Genomic DNA, 22,772 nt, shown 5'->3' with positions numbered 1-22,772 from the left:
CACTGTCTGAGTTAAATAAACCTAACACTTCCTTTTTTAAATTTGCGTAGATGCCTGATTCTTCATTTTCTTACTTTCTTAAATGAGTTTTTGACTTAATGTTTTTGCCTCACTAAAGCCAACAATAATTATAGAACTTTAATACACTGTCATAAATACGAAATCCAATGCGTCACTCCTACTGACATGGCTCTCTGCATTTTACGTTCATTTGTATACGTGTGAGTTCCTTTCTTCATCCAATTTTAACATTGGGGCAAATGTATTAAGCCTGGAGAAGGCAAAAAGAAGTGATAAGTGTAAGGTGATAACGCACCAGCCAATCAGCGCCAATATGTAAAGTGACAGTTGGGAGGTGATTGGCTGGTGCCTTCCACTTATCACTGCTTTATCACTTCTTTATGCCTTCTCCAGGCTTAATCCATCTGCCCCATTGTTTCCATAATTGGCTTTTGAATGCTTTTTTAATAGCAAGATCTAATTCTTGAAGTATTTTTGTTAAATCCCAAGGAGCCTAATTAAGATCCCGAAGGATCTGAGTTGCATAGTGCAAAGTACCGATGTTCCAATCTTTGCACATGCGCCGGACATGTTCTGGACGTGTGCAGTATGGTTCTTACATCATTGGACGCACTACAGCTGCAGATGTCACTAGAGTGACAGTCTGCAGCTGTTTGGAGGTGGGGTGGGGCCCAAAACTGAGGCCAACATCTCCATCAGAAGACAGAGATTTCCTGGCCTCTTTGTAGGAACTGCAGTGGCCAGCTTGCGTGTCCCTATTGGTCACACAGCCAACCGATGGTGTCACAGGTGATCTGATGCTGCATCTTAGGATGCAGCACAGATCACTATTGCAAGCAGGAGATGTCTACTTATACTATACACCACCTGCTGCATTGCCATACTAGTGCCTCACTGCTGCTTCCAAGTAAGAAGCAGCGATGCAAGATCTGTCCACATCTGACTTATGCCCAATGTATAATCAGTAATAAAGTACAAACTCTTTCACACTGGGCCTTACTCTGATTCACATGTCAATGCTGTATAGTGTTCAATCTAGCAGTGGGGCAGGGCAGGGCGCTGGACTGTGAGGGGCACAAGTAACGGAGGTGCTGGGCTTCCACCAAGCTCTCTCACAGCGTGAATGGATGCCGCACGCATGTGCACGGCATCTTTACATGCTGGGAGGGCAGAAAGCGGGCGGCTGTTTTAGCAGAAAGAACAGGGCGGGTTTTGCCCTTGAAAAATCGGGCAGGGCGCGGCACCCTGCTAAAACAGCCTAGCGTAAATACTAGCTGTACGCCGCTGGCCATTGTTTTAAGCCTGCACATGTGTCCCAGTCGCACCGAGCATGCGTCCTGATTATTAGAGCTCAGAGATGCTGAACAGATTTGGATGCGTCTGTGGAACTCAGTGGGCATTCCTGGGAGGTGATAGAGGAGTGGCTAGGACATGTTGCGGATGTGTTGCTGTTAGTGGCTGTGTCCAAAGATGTACAACCACTCATACAGTAGGCCATTCTCGCATGGAGAAACTGCACCTGCCATAAACCTGGTGTAAGTTTTGATGCTTTGTCCAATGGTGCAGCTAAAGAGGTACAGAGACGGAACTGCACCACTGGAAGTGAGTGTCTTAGTATTAATGAAATTAATCACAGCATTAGCACAAAATGCAGACATAGTCATGTGACTCAGAATCAGCCCCACTACGTTTTCATAGAAGGTAGTAAATGTAAGTGCTTTGAGTCTATGATTAAACATCCATGGGGCTGAAAGAAAACCTCTTTCCTTTTGCACCAGATTTTGATCTTTGTAAAAGGCCTATATATCAGCAATCACAAAAAAAAGAATTTGCGATTCTGATCACTTGTTGGTCAGAATTAGCAACAAATGAACCCCCGTATACTGCCAATTTTTTGGGACAATCATCTACAAAATGCCAACTTGCCCTAACCACCACTTATCTGGATCCACCCAGATTTCAGTGCTGGAAGTGTTAGAACAAATAGACCAGCAAATATTATTTGGTATTGGCCAATGTCACATGACATAAGGATGACATGACACCCATCTCAAACAACCAATACCATCAATTTAATTTAGATACCATCCCCAAGCACACAATTTCACCAAAACCACATAAAGCAAACATATATATAACAACCAACTCAATTATACACTAGCATCTGTCTGTGTAATTCATATTTGACTATTTTGCTGGGTGCAAATGAATATACATGTATGGTATCTATGCACTCAGTACAATCTCTGGTTTTACTGTATATTTGGGCCCTTTCATTTTGGTCTATAAGATTAGTGTGAGATGATGAAATTGCAAACACTGATTTTTAAAAAAATTGTTGATTTTGAACCAAAAATTCAAATTGGCAATATAAATTATCCAAAAAATGATTTTATGAGTTATATCAAGAACAAAGGAAGAAACAGACAAGCGCTAAAGGTAGGAAGCAGTAGGGAAAGCTAAGTCAGCCTGCTCCCAAATAACCACCTCATTGCGGCTTCAACTGCCGGCAATTAACACCGGAACCCCTCACAGCTTCAGCACTCCTCAATCTGCTTTTAATAAATCATTTAAAAGAGCTTTTAAACATTATGCTCTAGCAAAACCTTTTCTCTACAGGTGTTGCATTGTTACACTAATTAAAAAAAGCACTCCTGCTTATTGTTTAATTTATGAGTTACTAGCTGTTTTACTCGTTCTTCGCACAGGAGTTTCTGATTTTCATGGTGGTCAATATAAATGAGTATTCAAAATTTAGTAAATCTATAGAGCTGTAAATTTGAGATGTCTTAATGTACTGTAAGTAAATATTAATCCATGGTTCTTAGTGTTACCTGAGCAAATACGGTAAAAAGTGATGAGACCATTTTTGTAGTTTGTTGTATTCTACACACTAGAGGTGCAATACAAATTTTTATCCGATTGTCCATTTGGGCGTTATCGTTCACGCAACGAAAGCCAGGCATCGGTAATAACATAATTATGACAACCCCCTTTTCATCCCATTAGGGGAGGTTTTTTAAAATTCTAATTATGTAGTTTTCCTACTTCCCCTGAAGAATACCTATGATAAATTTCAGCTTCCTAACATATCGGGAAGTAAGAGAATTAGTGATGAGTCAGTCAGTGAATGAGTGAGAGATATGGTAAAAAGTGACAGGACCATTTTTGTGGTTTATGAAGTTCTACACACTGGAGGTGCAATCCAAATTTTGATCCGATTGTCCGCTTGGGCGTTATTGTTCACGCAACACAAGCCACGCATCGGTAATAACGTCCTTATGTCAACCTCCTGTTCATCCCCTTAGGGAAGGTTTATTACAATTCTAATTACATAGTTTTCCTATTTCACACCTGAAGAATACCTATGTTAAATTTCAGCTTCCTAGTGATGAGTCAGTGCGTGAGTGAGGGCTTTCGCATTTATATATATAGATTATAGTGATTGATATGGTGTATCATTGATTTACAATTTTCTGGGAGGGGAGGGGGGTTTGTATCAGTTGTATTTTTAGTCAATATTTTGCACATACCTGTAAGTGCTGCATGTGTGTGTAGATAGATGGTACACGGGGATGCAGTCAAAATGCTGGCTCTCGGGATCCTGGTGTTCAGGAGACCGACGTCAGAATCCCGACAGCTGGCATTTTACCGACGGGTGAAATACTGACACCCACCTGTAATTCCCACTCAGTTGGTGGGTCCATGCCACCAACTGAGTGGGAATAGAACCTGTGGCGAGCACAGCAAGCCTACAAGGGGACTCGCTGTCTCGCTCCCGGTATTCCGGCAGACAGGATGCCGGTGTCAGTATACTGACAGCTGGAATCCCATCTGCCGGTATTACATACTAGATCCGGTACATGTTATCACTTTATATAGAAATGCAGCTTTCCAAAATGTAATGTAAAAAATAAAATGATTAATAATATCTAGTTATTTGAATTTAAAAATAACTGTAAGCAGAAGATGCATTTCATGGATACTGTATTAAATATTATTAGTCATTTTAAAAGTTGTAGAAGCACTTTGTCAGTCTATTTGTATTCCCTAGATAAATGAATAGATGGCTGAACATATCCTATGACACATAAATATATTTTTATCTTATCAAGTCTATAGCATGACATGGTTTGGACATTTTAAGTAGTTAATTGTGTAAATGGGAGATATCCTGCTGTAGTAACTAGTAAACAAAAGCATTAACCCTTTCTGCCAAATGTTGGTGTTGATGAGTAGGGACAATCACAATCACATGTATGAGAAGACACTGAGGGCCATGTGTCACAAGGGCATAATCAGTGCTTCTGGTCAGGGGCGTCTTAAGCAAGGAGGGGGCCCATGTGCAGAGTCCGGGTGGGCCCTCTCCACGGCGCTGTAGGCTCCGACATTGTGCCAGAGCCTACTGCGCATGCGCAGGTCTCTGGAAAAATGGCACCCGCCATGTTCCGGAGACAAAATTCAAACTGCACATGTGCAGCGGTCATTTTGGAGGGTATTGTTTGTGCGACGGATGCAGCTGCAGCACCCAACGCAGGACTCCGGAGAGGTGAGTAGTAAAATATGGGTGCAATGTGTGCAGTGTGTGGGTCCCCTCTGGACCCAGGGGCCCCTTGTGCACCGCACACATTGCAACCATGATAGAAACGCCAATGCTTCTGGTGCACTGGACTGACCCTGGCAGGTTTCCTTTGAAAGCCATGTGGCTCAATTGGGACAAAGTTGTCCTGATCAGGATGGAGGGATAGGGCCCTCAAATAAAGACAGTGGGGCAGATGTATTAACCTGGAGAAGGCATAAGGAAGTGATAAACCAGTGATATGTGCAAGGTGATAAAGGCACCTGCCAATCAGCTCCAATATGTAAATTAACAGTTAGGAGCTGATAGGCTGGTGCCTTTATCACCTTGCACATATCACTGGTTTATCACTTCCTTATGCCTTCCCCAGGTTAATACATCTGCCCCAGTATCTCTTAAATTGGGACAGTTGGGATATATGCATTAATCAGTACTCAACAGTATTAAAAAAATCACATGCATTCCCCGTATTTTCCTTGTCAATAATGTATCTCTTAGAAGGGGAGATGTACTAATCCTTGGAGAGATAAAGTATCAACCAGTCAGCTCCTATCTGATATGTTACAGGCTATGTTTGAAAAACGTCAAGAGTTGATTGACTGGTACTTTATCTCTCTCCGCTTTATCACTCTCTAAGGCTCAGTACATCTGCCCCAGAGTGTGTGTAGCTATGAACATGCGCAGTCCTCAGAAAAAGGGGAATAAGCTAGATTTCAAACTTGATATTTGATAATGACACATATGCTAAAGACGGGATCCGGTCTGAAGATCGACAGTGTCTAGGTCGACAATGTTTAGGTCGACCACTATAGGTCGACAGTCACTAGGTCGACATGGATGGAAGGTCGACAGGGTTTCTAGGTCGACATGTGCTAGGTCGACAGGTCTAAAGGTCGACATAAGTTTTTCACATTTTTTTCTTTTTTTTTTTTTTTTCATACTTAACGATCCACGTGGACTACGATTGGAACGGTAAAGTGTGCAGAGCGAAGCGGTAGCGGAGCGAAGGCACCATGCCCGAAGCATGGCGAGCGAAGCGAGCCATGCGAGGGGACGCGGTGCACTAATTTGGGATCCCGGTCACTCTACGAAGAAAACGACACACAAAAAAAAATCCTCATGTCGACCTTTAGACCTGTCGACCTAGCACATGTCGACCTAGAAACCCTGTCGACCTTCCATCCATGTCGACCTAGTGACTGTCGACCTATAGTGGTCGACCTAAACATTGTTGACCTAGACACTGTCGGTTTGATGAACCACACCCGCTAAAGACACCTGAAATTTTCTCTCACTCTCTTGCTTACTTTGATAAATAAATAAGAGTTAACCAAGTATTATAGTCATTTAGGCAAATAACCCAAAGTTTAAATTAATGATAGGGCTGATTAAAGTGATAGTAGCGAGGAGTTTGAAGTAACATTTTATTCTTTCCACCATGCAAATAGTAGACACAGAGTAATTTTATAAGGAAGACAGGAACATACTGTAGAAATGTGCACATGCCCAGTACAGTGGTGCCGAGATAGGGGGGGGGGGGGGAGTACAAATTACCCAGGCACAGGTCTGATGGAGGGGCCCAGTGGGGGCCCAGACCCCTCCCCGTTACCTGGCAGCAGCAGCTGCAGCTCTTCTCCTCAGCCCAGTACATGCTGCTGTGTGCTGGGCTTCAGTGTGGCTAAGAAGGCACTTAAAATACATTTTTTCACTATTTTTTTCTTAGGGTGCATGACCGCGCCTCCTGTGATTAGACCACACCCCCTGAAAAGTACCTGGGCCCATCTAGGCTCTCAACTGCCCTGGCCCAGTATATAAGTGAGTGGGTTAGATATTGCAGCATGCTTCTGGGCATTGATCCCTGGTTTATACTATAGCTACTCTAGCATAATAACAAATTACTTCTTCAAGCAATACTGTATCTATCAGTTTATAATTTACATGCTTGCTCACTCAGGTACGGTTGCAGTGTTGTATGCAAGTCCTCTTTGTGGATGGATCTTGCGTGTCTTCACACCATGCATGCTCCAAAGCCAAGCACACGTATTGTGGGGTGATTCGGAGTCACAATCACATTGCTTGTATCAAGGATAGGGCTAGTACAATGGCACGGTGACAATGATGACAGGCACCAAACATAGGGATAATGATGGTCTAGCAGAGCCGGCCCTAACCAATATGATGCCCTAGGCAAGATTTTGGCTGGTGCCCCCTAGCACCGCCGCTAGTTCTGCAGGACATGCCTGGCATGAGTCAGCTGGCAGCTCTGCTAACGTTGGGCACCTTTTGTTTATGAAAATGCATCTTATTTGCATTACAATGTGGCTAGGATGCACAAGCAGCTTCTGCTGATTAAAATGATATGCAGCATGCTTATATTCTGTGTGCGACTGCGGCTGTATCTGCATACGAAATGCTACATTACAGTGATTTCCAGGAATACACTGCAACATAGCATTTCGTATGCAGCTGCAGTCGCACACAGAATATAGGCATGCCGCATATCATTTTAATCAGAAGAAACTGCTGGTGCCCCTAAGCATACCAAATGCCCTAGGCATTTGCCTAGTTTGCCTATACCTAAGGCCGGCTCTGTGGTCTAGTTACTTAGATGCGTACAGCTTGGCATATGACTGAATAACCATATTCAGTTCCAAGCTCACGGAGTGGGATATGTGACACTTGTGTGCAACTAGGCATTGGACCCTCTCTAACACCTGCCATTCTCTGTTTGTGGTTGTCAGTTTCTCTCTTTAAAATCATGTTTGTAAAGGGTTTGGCTCAAACCTTAAAACCATGAAAAATATAGTCCAAAACCGGATTTTTAAATTGGACTGAAAAAGTTATCAACCTGGGTCCCAGGAGATTCACTTATAGCTGCTCATACCCTCAACATTTTCCGCAGAGTTAAGTTTGGGTGGGTTATTTTATTTCTGTGCAGGGTAAATACTGGCTGCTTTATTTTTACACTGCAAATTAGATTGCAGATTGAACACACCCCCACCCAAATCTAACTCTCTCTGCACATGTTACATCTGCCTCCCCTGCAGTGCACATGGTTTTGCCCAACTGCTAAAAAAAATCCTGCTGCGATCAACTTGGAATTACACCCATTGTACAGGGAGTAGGACTATTAATGTAAAGGGACACTTTTTTAGGCTAATGCTCAATCTGAAAGCTAGGTGGTCCTGGAAAAGCTATCCCAGTTAGTATCATTAGCTCTTCAGCAATAAAAGGATGCACGCCACTTACACCTGCTTGATATAATATAACATATTCCCTCTATTCCATTATCAAATATTGTTTTTAAGTCCTTTCTTTATGAAGCAAAGAATACCAGAGGTGTTTTTTTTGTATGTTCAGAATAATCATTATTCAAGGTCTTGTGTCAAATGCAGAGGCTCTTAAAGAACTGCTACTTTCTTTCACTTATCTTAAAATTCATGGTGGCTTAATACTCTCTAAAGTCAATATACAGGCTTCCTTCAATACTATCCAGATAAAAATAAAAAGAGTCAAGTAGAAGAGAACTTGCAATACTGTACATTGTAGAAATGTGTATGAAAAATTGCAGGCACCATTATTTGAACACATCATCTTAGGATTTGTCCTTCAAATGAACTCTATAAATGTTTCTGTGGTACTGAACAGGCATAACCTGTTGGTTATGGCCTGTAGAGTTTCTTCTATGAAAAATTTTCTCCTGTTTAGAACTGCTCTACTGGTGATAAAAGATTTTGAATGGAAAGCTGGTCTTGAAGAATTTGAGAGCACGTCATGCAGTAACCTTTCCCAAATACAGTATAAAAAAAAGCTCAATATTGTCTTGAGACAATAATCCTTTGCATTATGCATGGCCACACTTTTTTTTTCATTTAAATTCCATTCTCTTATGTTGCTCATGTAATAAAATGTTAGAGTTGATGGTTGATCCCAATCTTTTGATCCACTAATTTATGAAAATCCACAGGTACCCTTTAATTTCACAATTCTTCATTCATGGTACAGGTTAAGTCTCCCATATTCGAAAATCTGATTCAATCCAATTTTTTTTTAGCACAACTATGATACAGTAGTAACACCTTTGCTTTCTGATGGTTCAGTGTACACACACTTTGTTTCATGCACAAAATCATTTTTCTGTTTTTACTGATGGGTGCAGTATTATCATTTCAGCTCGCTACCCCCCAGGGTAGCAAGGCGCCCAGCCCTTTACGCAGCAAAATCTGATTACTATGGGTGCAATATGCGTGATAACGGGGATCACTTTAGAAAGGAGATTAGGCGTGATATATCATTTGAATACTGCCCATTGTATCAAATTACCTTCAGGCTATGTGTTTAAGGTGTATGTGAAACGTAAATACATTTTTGTGTTTAGACTTGGGTCCCATCCCGAAGATACTGTATTTCATTATGGAATTCAAATATTCCAAAGTACCAAAATATCCGAAATACTTCTAGTCTCAAGAATTTTGGATATGGAAACTCAGCATGTAGCTAGCTACATCTGCTTAATTTTCAAAATTCCCTCTTCTACAGAAATGTGTTATTAAGGATCTTCATCTCTTGCTTGGGCTCACAAATCTCTGTATTTTCGCCCAAAATAAAATTAATGTTATTGTCTTCTACCCATTCTATAAAAACTGTTTATTCATATCTCTCTGTCTCACTTATGTCCCCTCACTGGATTACTAACCACATCTCTACCTGTAAATCTCTGTATTAGAGAATACTCCATATACTTGGTCTGTCTTTTCATATTGTATTTGATTAAGGGGTGCAAATTATATTCTTATTTAATTAAATAGATATTAAACTGGATTTTCCTCTATGGACAATCCCTAGTCCATTGGACATACTGTACTTAGACAGTCAATCAGGCCCTTGAGCATTGCCTACAAACTTATGTCACTACACAGCAATATGTTTGGTAAATTGACTTGCTTCGATGAACTCTTCAAAAAGTCACGTGTGGATCTACAGACTATACCCTCTTTCATCTTGAATTATCTGAAGGTATAGCATGATACTTTAAGTAAGAAATTTGAGCGCAAACTTTTCTGGGGGAAAATTCAGTTTTTGTTGTAATGAAAAAATATATTCTGGAAAATAGACTTAGGGTAAGAGCAACTGACACACATGCTCCTTTTTTTGCTAAGAGTTTCCAGAGACAATCCCTGTTGATGTACAGTAGAGAAAACCCGGAGATTATGGTAAGAAGGGAGTAAAATGATGACAGCTGCACTATTCACATCTTTGCAAATGTACAAGCAATTCCAGCTGCACACATCTCCGCTATTTCTCTGTGGACTTTGAATGGGTCTTTCTGTGTGGCAACTGGATGTCAACAACACATAAGAAAACTTACATGCACATTAGAAAACTGTTTTGTGGGTGAGTCATGGGCTGGTAGCCAAAGTCACTTGCAATCCTAAATTGTGCATATGCAGAGAGGGCACCAAATTCAGAAGAATTCCCTTCTCTTGTTAATGGAGAATAGGGGCATTGCCATTGTATAGATGCGTACAACTGTGTGTACTTACATTAGCCTTCAATTTACTTTCCATTCACAGAGGTCATTCAGAATTGTTTTCGTATTATGTTCAACTCAGAATTAAGCCCTTGTACAGCAATGTCTCTGTTCAATAGGGTTTCAATTTGAGCTTTACTTAGTGTTTGTCTGATCTCTCATACTGTAACTGACCCATCCTATTCCCTGACCATCCTGTCTGCCTGGGATCTTGGATTTTAGACTTGTTTTCTTGGACCTCTAGCTCATCCTCTTCTAGGGGGTCCCTGGTGAAGACATCCCTACAGGGAAGCCAGTATCGCCATTGAGTGGCTTAGTGGGTTTACATCCATTCTGATAGAAATCTCAGCCAGTGAATCCCACACAGACTGTCACAGTGACGTGGCTAAACATACTGTATGGATTTTCTCTGATTCAAAAAGTCTAGCTCTATAAATATACATTGAGGACTTTTATGAATGGAAACAAATATAAATGTTACTTATACAACTGCTTCTCTACCTGCGCATGGTCTCATGTTTTAAACACAGGACTTATAGAATTGTGGTAGATATTTGCATGCCAAACAATAAATTTCCTTCAAAGAGCTTCTTGCTGTCACTTGTGGATCACTGCCATACACACTGAACAATCCGCTGTACGATGGCGCAATGTATCATTACATGTTGCTTTTACAGTAAGTACAGTACACTGCAGTTAGCCATGGTATTGTCCCATTGGCTGTGCAGTACATCCAAATGGTTGGTTCAATGAATGACGACCATGAACAAGGGATCGGGCTACACATTATATGTGTATGACATATCAATCCGATCAATGTCGGAGCAATATATGGTACAGTACAATATATCTTATAGTGTGTACCCAGCTTCAAACAAGTCATGAGTGTTTCTCTTCCAGCAATAGTAAATCTAAGTTTGCAGACTTATTGTGGCTTGCCGATATGCAGCTCCTTTAGAAAGAGCTGACTATTGCTCATCCGCAGTCACCATCATCTTCATATTATTTACTTGTACTTCGGGTGCAATCATGAATAAATAAAAGCATAACATCTAAGAAAGGCCATTTCAGTTGTGGGTCTACTGTACATTTCCCCACTTTCATAAAATGTTTATTATATCTCTGCAATAGTCACATGTACAAACATAAGCATTGCTTTATAAACATCACTGTCCTTTCTGTGAATATATTCTCTAATGCAATAGCTATAAAAGCAGAATATTTGAATATATTATTGCCATATAAAGACGCATTTCAGTACTGCACATGGGTGCAGCCATGTCGAGATATGTGTTCACTATGGATTTGCATCTCTTCATACCTTGAGAGATGGAAGGAATGGCAGTGGGCAATAATGACTTCAGTACAGTAAGCGCCAGGGCCCATCTTAACAGCATTGTAGGCTCTGGGCAAAGCAATGTAACGGGGCACATAACCACCCATTCATGGCATTGTAGGCTCTGGGCAAAGCAATGTAACGGGGCACATAACCACCCATTCATGGCAATTAATTAAAAAAATCATAACATGCCCTTCTTCTGGTCATATGCCATCTCTCCGTATGCTTTCATACATTGAATGGCTGTCAGCACTCAGATTTGTGGATAGCTTCAGCTGTGGGAGGAGGCAGAGAATGTTGCTTTGCCGTTCTGATTGTGTGGCTACCATCCATTCCTGCTCAAAGGCCCCTAGAATTATGGGGCCCTGGGCAGCTGTCCAGTGTGCCTATATGTTAAGATGGCCCTGGTAAGCGCATGTTCACGGAAGTGTAAAAAGTCTCCCTGTAGATATTACTGATCTATTTATATAATTATACTTAAGCTGGGTACACACCTACATAATATGGCAACCCATCAACATGGCAATGTGATGTAACGATATACTGCATTGTGCTGTACACACTACACAATATATCATGACATACTTAATGTAACAACACCGTATCGTCCATGGCATCTTACCATCTGATGTGGATAATGTAACTACCCAATTCATCGGATGATTCATTGGGTGGATTGTGAGTACACACTATATAATGGTCATTGCAATCTTGCGCAAATCACAAATAATTAGTGTATAGTGTGTAACCACCTTTAGATGCATTCGCATATACTGGAGGCCTGATGTAAAGATAAATGATGATGTTGATGATCATGATGACAAAAGCAGCATCATCTAGCAGATTCTGATTAGCTGCTTGCTTATCTATCTCTCTCTCCAACTGATAGTACTTATTCCTCTACTGTTGCATCTATATTTTATGGAATTGCTTTACTTTATTTGCATTATTCATTTGCCGTTTCCATTTGGGCTACTGCTGGAAAAAATATTCCCATTGGATTTCAAAAGGAACAAACAACATATACAATGTTCACAGATCCAGAAGCAGTGGGAGATGCAACTTTCACATTTACAGTATTAACACTAATGTCTCTTATGTGTGTTGGATGAAGAAATGAACCAAGAGATATGAAAAATAAATTTAGCACATATATATCTCATGTTTAATTCTAGTGTTTGCTATGGGACAAACTTGGCCACTAACAGTGACCTTTGTTGGAAATGCATGATGATACATCATAGAAGTAGTTTGGAGTTTCAAAGAGTTTGGCCTTCTGTACAAAAACCTGTATTCCTCCTTCCAAGCAACGTATGTGCATTGTTGCTAGTCAGTTGGCTGATTTTTATAGTCTTCTGTAACTCACTACTATAGTAGGTCTGTGCAAATCTAATACTGGTACTTTGTAAGACCATACAACTACTAAATTTAGGCTGGTTCTTATGCATGAAAGAGCTTCATTGGTGGAAGATACGGTACATCAATCAATAATATGGTACCATTTTCCCATTAGACTGGGACAAGTCCCACAGAAACAATCATCTGCCTGAATTGTATGTGGCATTCTATTTATTTATTTGTTTGTTTATTTATTTATTTATTTGTTTATTTATTGTCAGTTAAGTTGGGCATACACTATACAATTATCTGGCAGGTCATCTGGCAGATCTGGCTGGTTGGATTGAAAATCTTGTAATGGATGAGAGCAAATGATGATTTACCATTTGCTCCCAAAAACTGGAAAACAGACAATACCTGTTGTTCATACAAATTGGTTAAATCACGGATTTAACCAATCTGTATGAACAACAGTTTTCTCCGTTTTCCACTGTTTGGGAGCAAATTGTCAATTGTCCATAACCAGATTTTCATTCCAACCAGCCAGATGTGGCAGATGATCTGCCAGATAATTGTATAGTGTATGCCCAGCTTTACTTATACAGCATGACCATATTCAATTGTGCTTTACAATTGGGAGCAAATGGGAACTCTATAGCATCCGCTCTTCATTGGGCCTTCTCTGTAGAATGGGTCTTATCTAGGGGTTTAGAATATGATCATAGTGGTGTATATTAATGAACTGGTGCTGAAAATGTTAAATGCTATACTGTGCCATTTGTTCCTAACTGTGCTGTATTTTAGAGCTAGAAATATATATATATTAGAACACAGACTCATGACATAGATAAGTACTTTCTTCATTGAACCATCAAAGACAAATCACATGTTAAAGATTTGGCATCACACTGAATGTAATGACAGTAAATATGCCCTGTTGTTGAACTCTGCCATACATAGCAACTGCCACCCTATAATTAATGATGAATATTACAGCATGGCCTTCAAACAGGCACACATATGTGACCTTCAGTAACTCATCTACAAGAAGCTATTTTTACAAACATGCTGTGTTTTATATATATATATATATATATATATATATATAAAACAGCATATGTGTGTGTGTGTGTGTGTGTGTGTGTGTGTGCTATCTGCGTGCAATACTGCACTGTATATACAGTAAATATGTGTTATTCCCTGAAGTATCTTCACTCACCAAAAAGGTCTAGATCTCAAATGTATAACAAAAAAGGCTTTTTGCCAAACAACAACCAGCCATCTGAAATCTACATGTTGCCAAATCTGTATCCTCAATAGGCTATTAGTAATATTACATACAATAGTGGTATTAATGATAACATAAAAATTAATTATAATCAGCAGTGGTATAAAATATGACTAAATATCTTTGCTTGATGACATTGCTATGAAAAGGATGAATCAGCTGTCAGGTATCCACTAACAGATTTACTATGATATCTTATATACACATTTACATTACAGTTTTTGGTATCGTAGTCTGTACAGCACATCTTATTCTATTTCAGTCATCAGATATAATATTGATTTTCATTACCAGAGTATGAGACAGTCTAGATATTTCCCCAATTTTTGGTCTATCTATCTATCTATCTATCTATCTATCTATCTATCTATCTATCTATCTATCTATCTATCTATCTATCTATCTATCTATCTAGTATCACCTGCATTGGGTCTTAAGTCATGTTGGTTTAGACATTACTTAAATGATGCAAACCAGTGTTCTGCTACACATAGTCTATATTCAGCATCTCTACAAATACAGTGTCCAGAAAATAAGCCGGATTTTCCAGCATGTATGGATATTGCATCCTTTACCATCTGCTGCAACCATGCAATGCACACAATTCTCATATAGCAGGTAATCATCAAACAGCCTTTTGATTCTAACATCACTTACCTCTACAAAATAAAAACATGGGAGTAAGGTAACGCTGTCTTTTGTAACTCTCATTTTTTGCCGTTCCTTTGCAGACATGTTTGTTTTTTATCAGCAGAATCCTCTCTTCAGGCAAGCTGGTTCAGAATGATTTTCCTTTTGCAAACCTAAAGCTCAGCGTTGATGTGCCATTCCTTAGTGCCACCTATGGAGTGTGCAGCATTTGGTGTGTGTTTTTCTCTCTCTCTCTCCGTCTCTCTCCTTATTTCTCCCTCTCCCTCTCTCTCTCTCTCTCTCTCTCTCTCTCTCTCTCTCTCTCTTTCTCTCTCTCTCCCTGTCTCCTTATTTCTCTCTCTCTCTCTCTCTCTCTCTCTCTCTCTCTCTCTCTCTCTCTCTCTCTCTCTCTTTCTCTCCCTGGCTTGCAGCAATACAGTTCCCACACAGTCAGTGAAAATTATTCATTACGCCTTATAGAAACAGGAATGGCTTCTGTACAAAAACACCCCTCTTGCTCTGCTTGAACTCCCAATGAGCTCCTATTCACTTAGGCATTATTAGAATTCACAGCTTATTGTCTCTAAGTCTGACGTCAAAGAAGCTACAGGGAGCAAAAGGGAAAAAAACTGCCCTGGGTTTATTTATGTTCTAGTAGGTTATGCATATTCAGATCTGATCAGTGTTTCAGCCTGACAGTCAGTGACAGATGATGTGAAATGTCACAGAAGACCAGAAAGACTCAGCTGTCTAGTGACCACGTGAAACTCTGACATTGTTTTTTTTATTTTATTTTTATTTTTTATTTTATCTTTGCATATTGTAAACTGGAGTAATGAGCTTTCTTAACCACTATGCATAAAAAAAAAGTTAAATATGGGTTATTTTACAGTTTTACGGATCCTGTGTATAAAGTTGTGTCTAATGTATAGGAAGCAGTGGGTGGGGTGCTAATCCAGAAATGAGGGCGTCCCAAGCCCTCAGGTGTGTATACACACACATAATATAGACTATATAGAGAGGGGGCCTGGAATGAACACCCTAGCTCATTATAATGGGATGTGCTACCTTGCTGGGACTTGGTACTACAATATAGGAACAAGGGTGCAAGTGCACCATACACCATTAAAATTATAACAACCATAATATTCGAGGTTCTTGGCATATATTGGCCAGTATATGAGCCTGCCCACCTACTTCACTGTGACCTCATCGGACAGGGCCCTAACACTATAGGGGTTCGCATCTGGTGGCGCAGAGCACCCCCAAACCACCCCAGCCACACCACCCAAGGGCATTACACAGAAAAAGGATATGAGTGAAAGATCAGTGTTAAGCAAATTAAAGAGGCTGCTGAGTGTTAAAGAAATATAAAGGAGGACCTGCAGTAAGGTGTCAAAGGGAAGTTTAGCTGCGCAGTGTTACAAGTGTAAAATATATGTGAAAAATGCTACATAAATATAAAAAACACAAGGTGATATAAGTGTTAAAAATAAATGTAAGGTGGTGATGCCCCAAAGTGGCCCAGCCAGAGCAATATATGGAGCGCCACGCCCCAAAAGTTCACCCCCAAACTGACTTTGTATATAATTGAAAGGATCTTACCTATGTCTTTTGTGCAGTCAGCATGTGCTGGTTCCCTGTTTAAAGGCCTGAGAGGCAGCGGGTGGGGTGCTAATCCAGAGATGAGGGTGTCCCAAGCCTTCAGGTGTGTATACACACACATAATATAGACTATAGAGAGAGGGGGCCTGGAATGAACACCCTAGCTCATTATAATGGGATGTGCTACCTTGCTGGGACTTGGTACTACAATATAGGAACAAGGGTGTAGGTGCACCATACACCATTAAAATTATAACAACCATAATATTCGAGGTTCTTGGCATATATTGGCCAATATATGAGCCTGCCCACCAACTTCACTGTGACCTCGTCAGACAGGTCCCTAACGCTATAGGGGTTCACCTCTGGGGCGTAGAGCACCCCCAACCACCCCAGCCACACCACCCCAAGGCATCACACAGAAAAAGGATAGGAGTGAGAGATCAGTGTTAAGCAAATGAAAGAGGCTGCTGAGTGTTAAAGGAAAATAAAGGAGGACCTGCAGTAAGGTGTCAAAGTGAAGTTTAACTGCGCAGTGTTACAAGTGTAAAAGATATGTGAAAAATGCTACAAAAATATAAAACAAACACAAGGTGATATAAGTGTTAAAAATAAATGTAAGGTGGTGATGCCCCAAAGTGGCCCAGCCAGAGCAATATATGGAGAGCCACGCCATATATTGGCTGCTGAGTGTTAAAGGAAAAAAAAAAAAAAGGAGGACAGCAGTAAGGTGTCAAAGTGTTAGAAAGTGAGGTTCAGCTGAGCAGTGTTAAAAGATATGTGAAAAATGCTACATATAAGTGTTAAAAATAAATGTAAGGTGGTGATGCCTATCAATCAGGCAGAGGCGATCGCTAGCTAAAGACAGCCGTCGGCTGTCTGTCATGCGCCTGCAAACTGCGGCACCGGCGCATGCGCAGATCAGGCCTGATCGCCGATCAGGTCTGAATTAGCCATACCGCCCAACATGACCCTCTCCAGGAGGGACAGAATGCTCTGCTCCTGGACTTCCCTCTAAATGTATGATTGCAATCACTTGTGCTGAAACACCTTTGTTATTTATTATCCTGTTCAACACAGGTGCCGGCAATCATACATTAAGAGGGAAGTCCAGGAGCAGAGCATTATGACCCTCCTGGAGAGGGTCATGTTGGGAGGTATGAATTAGCCCCTAATTGCGGTGACATTGGATGTGTGTACTGTGTAGCAGGTATTATAATGGTAAGGGGAGACTGCAAGGTGGCATGATCTGAACTTGACACTGTAAGTGGTATAATATGAACTGGAGGGCACTGTTATGTTACATCATTTGCACTGAGGCACTGTAATGTGGCAAAATAGGAACTGGAGGCCCGGAATTCTAGTTTGAAAAAAATCTCAATCTCGGTCCCAGGATTGAATTGTAAATACACACAGACAGACACACACACACACACACACACACACACACACACACACACACACACACACACACACACACACACTTCATACACACACTCTCCTTATACATTATACACACACCACACACATACACACACACACACACACACACACACACGGGTATAGCTAGCATCTCCTCCTGCCCCCTCCCCACGCACACACACATACGCACCTCCTGCTAGACTAACACCAACCCTACTGAGTGTTACCTGCAGTCTTGCTGCAATAACCGTATACAATGATCCATAATCAGCTCCAATATACCAGGTAAAGCAGATGTCAGAGAAGGCCAGAAAGGCTCAGCTGTCAAGTGACCACGTGAAATTATGACATTGTTTTTTTATTTTATTTTTATTTTTTTATTTTATCTTTGCATATTGTAAACTGGAGTAATAAGCTTTTTTAACCAGTATGCATAAAAAAATAAAAACTATTGGTTATTTTACAATTTTACAGATCCTGTGTATAAAGTTGTGTCTAATGTATAGGAAGCAGTGGCTGTAACACTGCACAATTCTTATACCCTCATTTCTAACATTGATTCAAAAAAGTTTCTGAATCACAGTTCATTAAAGTAAACTCAAGATAGAAAGATACAATAAAATAGGGGCTAATACTGGTTTATGGAGTGTGTCTTGCAAATATCTGCACTGTGATTATGCAGAACATGAGTGCACGAAAGTATAGGAAATGCCGCCATACACATTTCAATGACATCTACACTGATACTCTGGTGATGTGAGCATGTTGGTGTAGGTAAAGTGGGAGCAGGGTGTGTCATTGCTATGGGATCCAGAGGCTTAGTGGGCTCCAGACACAGGTCATATAGTTGTCTACCAAGTACCCAGAATTGCCTGCTAAGCAATTGGGTCTGACTTGTTGCCAGGACTAATTGCGGTGACATTGGATGTGTGAACTGTGTAGCGGGTATTATAATGGTAAGGGGAGACTGCAAGGTGGCATGATCTGAACTGGAAACTGTGAGTGGTATAATATGAACTGGAGGGCACTGTTATATTACATCATTTGAACTGGAGCACTGTAATGTGGCAAAATAGGAACTGGAGGCCCTATAGTATTGCGTAATATGAACAGAGGACAGACTATCTTGCCCCATTTTCGTAACTCCAGCATCCTGGATTGAAAAAAATTTCAATCTCGCTACCAGGATTGAATTGTAAACACACACACACACACACACACACACACACACACACACACACACACACTTCATACACACACACCACACACACACATACACACAGGGGTATAGCCAGCATCTCCTCCTGACCCCCCTCCCACGCACACACATACGCACCTCCTGCTAGACTAACACCAACCCTACTGAGTGTTACCTGCAGTCTTGCTACAATAACCGTATACAATGATCCATAATCAGCTCCAATATACCAGGTAAAGGGAGCGTCAAGCAGATGATTATCTTCAGCTCCCAATTCACCAGACAGTAGGGGGTATTCTGTGATGCGGCTGCTCTCACTCACTGATTGGCTGTGAGCATGTTATGCAGTTATGTCACCATGATTTCTACCTAGGCCTCTGTGACTTGCAGCATCTGAGCATTTTGTATCTGCTGCGTAGCAGCCACATTTAGCAAAGTCCTCAGAATATCTTTCATAATGGTCTCTGGGTGTGTAGCAAAATGAAACTTTGCTTCCTTCAGCATAAATTAATGGTTTTGCTTGTGTAGGTTTGTGTCACACTTGCAACCATCAAACTTTTTTTTTATACATTAACCTTGTGATTAAAGTTTGCAACACCTATAGTGCCTGATTAATACCTTATTGCTGCTGTGTGTTTTACTTTTCGCACAGCGGGCGATCAGGTAATAACTACACATGCGTATGCTCTGCAATGCGCACGTGCGATGGCCAACAACAGGCATCGCCAGTCAGTGTCCGGAAAGCGTTTTTAAGGAGGGTGTCTGACGTCAGCTCCGGCCCCAATCAGCCTGTTCTGATCGCACTGTAGGAGTAAGTCCTGGGCTGTGTAGAGACTGCACACAGTGGATTTTAGCAGCTCGGCATACACATGCGATCGCACACTTGCACGGCGAATTTACACTCCTCCTTGGGCGGCACCTATCTGAATGCAGGACAGCAAAGTTAGCAGCCCAGCGATCAGGTCTGTATCACCCCTATAGTTTACACAGCAACAATTTTTCTTGTTTTGACTGTATCACACTCTGCTTAACTGGGGCTGTGCACTATTAGCCTCTTCTCTGCTGCATCATTTTCACAAACACTTGCTTTTCCACATTTGCAAAATATTTTCTGTTTTAAAGAGCACTTCACAGAAAACTTTAAGGTTTGCAAGACTCACCACCCTGGCTCATTTGGCTGGGTAGTCAGCAAGATCTGGCTTACCTTCAACAACGCCACCTGTGACACCACTTGTTGCACACACAGTAATAATTGAATGTCCACACATGCCTTGCTGAACCAGCTTGGTGTAGTTTATTCAGGATTGTCAGGATGGCACATAAAGTGTCAGCATTGATCCAGTATCACACCAGCAAATTATTGTAACACTGACCCCCCCCCCCCCCCCCCCACCTTGACGGTGGCCACTGGACACAAGACAAGGAAAAAAAATCTTTCTTTTTTTTTTATATATCAAGACAAGAGTCAATAATTATTTCTTTTTCTTCTTATTTTTACAAAGTTCTTGAGGTCTGACCAAGGTAATTCCCCAAACATTGTCTGAACTGATGGTACCTCCCAGCAAGGCTGGGTTCAAATCAGAGATTGGTTTCTTAACCTTGGGAGCTGAACTTTCAGGCAAAGTACTACTATTAGAAGAAGACAGAAAAGCACATCCTGCAGTCAAAACAACGGCCTGAGACTCTTGTGCCGAGTTTACAGTATACGGTGAACTCTCAGCAGATAAGACGGGTGACCTAGAGAAACCTGAACCAATTTCTTTGGAACCATAACTTTTAATAACTGCATCACTGAATGCTGGGGGATCCTGAAGAATGGGATCTTCAGTTTTCATTAAATTGGATGCCCACTCAAAAGGCTCCCCTCTAAAGGAATGTATCAGATAGAGCACAAGGTTCTCTGAAGTGATGCCCAGAAATGGTCTAGACAACATAATGATGTAATAGTGTTTGTAAAGCGCCAGAAATTGGACTAAGTCCCCATCAAAGATTATAGATGTTGAGATATCAACAGAGTCAGGATCTGCTTCCTTACCATCTGACTGACTAGAGTGCTTTGCTAGGACCTGGTCACTACTGACCTTACTCGAGGCTGAGACTTTCTGAACCCCACCTGGGGCAGTGACTTTCTGAAACCCACCTGGGGCAGTGACCCTCTGAACCCCACCTGAGGTAGTGACTTTCTGAACCCCACCCGGGGTAGTGACTTTCTTAACCCCCGCTGGGGCAGTGGCCCTCGGGAACCCCGCTGGGGCAGTGGCCTTCGGGAACCCCACTGGGGCAGTGGCCCTCGGGAACCCCGCTGGGGCAGTGGCCTTCAGGAACCCCGCTGGGGCAGTGGCCTCGGATTCTTTTACTGGGACCGGGCCGTCAGCCTCCCTCTCTGGGACCGGGCCGTCAGCCTCCCTCTCTGGGACCGGACCATCAGCCTCCCTCTCTGGGACCGGGCCGTCAGCCTCCCTCTCTGGGACCGGGTCGTCAGCCTCCCTCTCTGAGTCGATAATTAACGAAACTTCTCCCGGGACTATGACTTCTGGGACTTTTGCTGAAGCTATAACCTTCAGAACCTCCACTAACGCTATGCCTCTTAAGTTCTTTCCTGGGGAAGCGACTTCTAGACCCTTCTCTGGGGCTGTGTTTCTTGAGACCCCACTTGGGGATATTACTTCAAAGATCCCTTCTGGGGTTTTGCTTCTCGAGTTCCCTTCTAGAACTATGGTTTTAGACACCTTCTCTGGAGTTGCGCTTTTCAAGTCCCTACCTGGGGTAACAGCTTCTGAGACCCCTTCTGGTATTGACACCTTAGCTATAATATTCGATGTCCCTCTATGACCCAGGGCATCGGGTACCGCTCCAGGACTCTGGGCATCGGGTACCGCTCCAGGACTCTGGGCATCGGGTACCGCTCCAGGACTCTGGGCATCGGGTACAGCACCAGGACTCTGGGCATCGGGTACCGCTCCAGGACTCTGGGCATCGGGCACCGCTCCAGGACCCTGGGCATCGGGCACGCTCCAGGACCCTGGGCATCGGGCACCGCTCCAGGACCCTGGGCATCGGGCACCGCTCCAGGACCCTGGGCATCGGGCACCACTCCAGGACCCGGGCATCGGGCACCGCTCCAGGGGTTTGAAACTCTGCTTCAACAGGAAAATCAAGAGAGGAGAGAAACATTCTCCTTTGGTTCCTGAATCTATAATGGGGCTCCCTAGCCCAAGGACCCCAATTATAGGATAGAGTGCTTTTTAGTGTGGGTTGTGTGACAAGTACCTCTGCCACAGTAGAGACAGGAGTAGGTCTTGTATCCTGACTCAACTTGGCCAGAGGGCAGGACTTGTCGCCACACTTTGGCTTGCGCAACTCACAGGTCTGCAGATAGTGGCCTAAACCCCCACAATATAGGCATAAATTTAAGTTTCTGCGACGCAGAGGCTCCTCTTCTGAGAGCCTGGGCCACAGAAAACGTTTAAACTTTTTTTCTCCAACTGAACCTGAGGATTCTCTTGTCACCATATTGTGAGCAAGAATCTCTTTAGAGGTAGATGAACTCTCAATGACTTCTGGCAAGATAAGCAAAATTTTAGTCAGAAGGTTTTGCAGTTGCTTTAAAGATTGCTGCAAAACTTCCAGTCGCTCAGGTTTCAAAGCACTGAAAGCAGAGTTCAGGGCTGAGAGAGACGCCTGCAGGGCTTGCATAGTTGGCATAGGAGGATTTTAAACTAAACAAGACAAGACTGGATTTTTAAACACTGGACTGGATTCTGCACACTGAGTTCTAGACAGGACTGGATTCTAAACACCGGACTAGATTCTGCACACTGA

The 22,772-nt window shown here is 42.1% G+C and overlaps 1 protein-coding gene across 1 annotated transcript in view; it reads right to left on the bottom strand.

Annotated features, from left to right (window-relative positions):
- Positions 1 to 15,137, bottom strand: part of PLPPR4 (phospholipid phosphatase related 4) — a 194,077-nt gene extending 178,940 nt beyond the window's left edge. The window contains exon 1 of the mRNA XM_063939851.1: positions 14,753 to 15,137. Coding sequence (XP_063795921.1) covers positions 14,753 to 14,830 — 78 coding nt within the window. The 5' untranslated portion in view covers positions 14,831 to 15,137. The remainder of the gene's footprint in view (positions 1 to 14,752) is intronic.
- Positions 15,138 to 22,772: the final 7,635 nt, after the last annotated feature.

The sequence above is a fragment of the Pseudophryne corroboree genome, chromosome 9 (assembly GCF_028390025.1).
Source record: "Pseudophryne corroboree isolate aPseCor3 chromosome 9, aPseCor3.hap2, whole genome shotgun sequence".
NCBI classification, from domain to species: domain Eukaryota; kingdom Metazoa; phylum Chordata; class Amphibia; order Anura; family Myobatrachidae; genus Pseudophryne; species Pseudophryne corroboree.
Note: the sequence above shows the minus strand (reverse complement) of the source record. Positions and strands in the feature narration are given on the sequence as shown.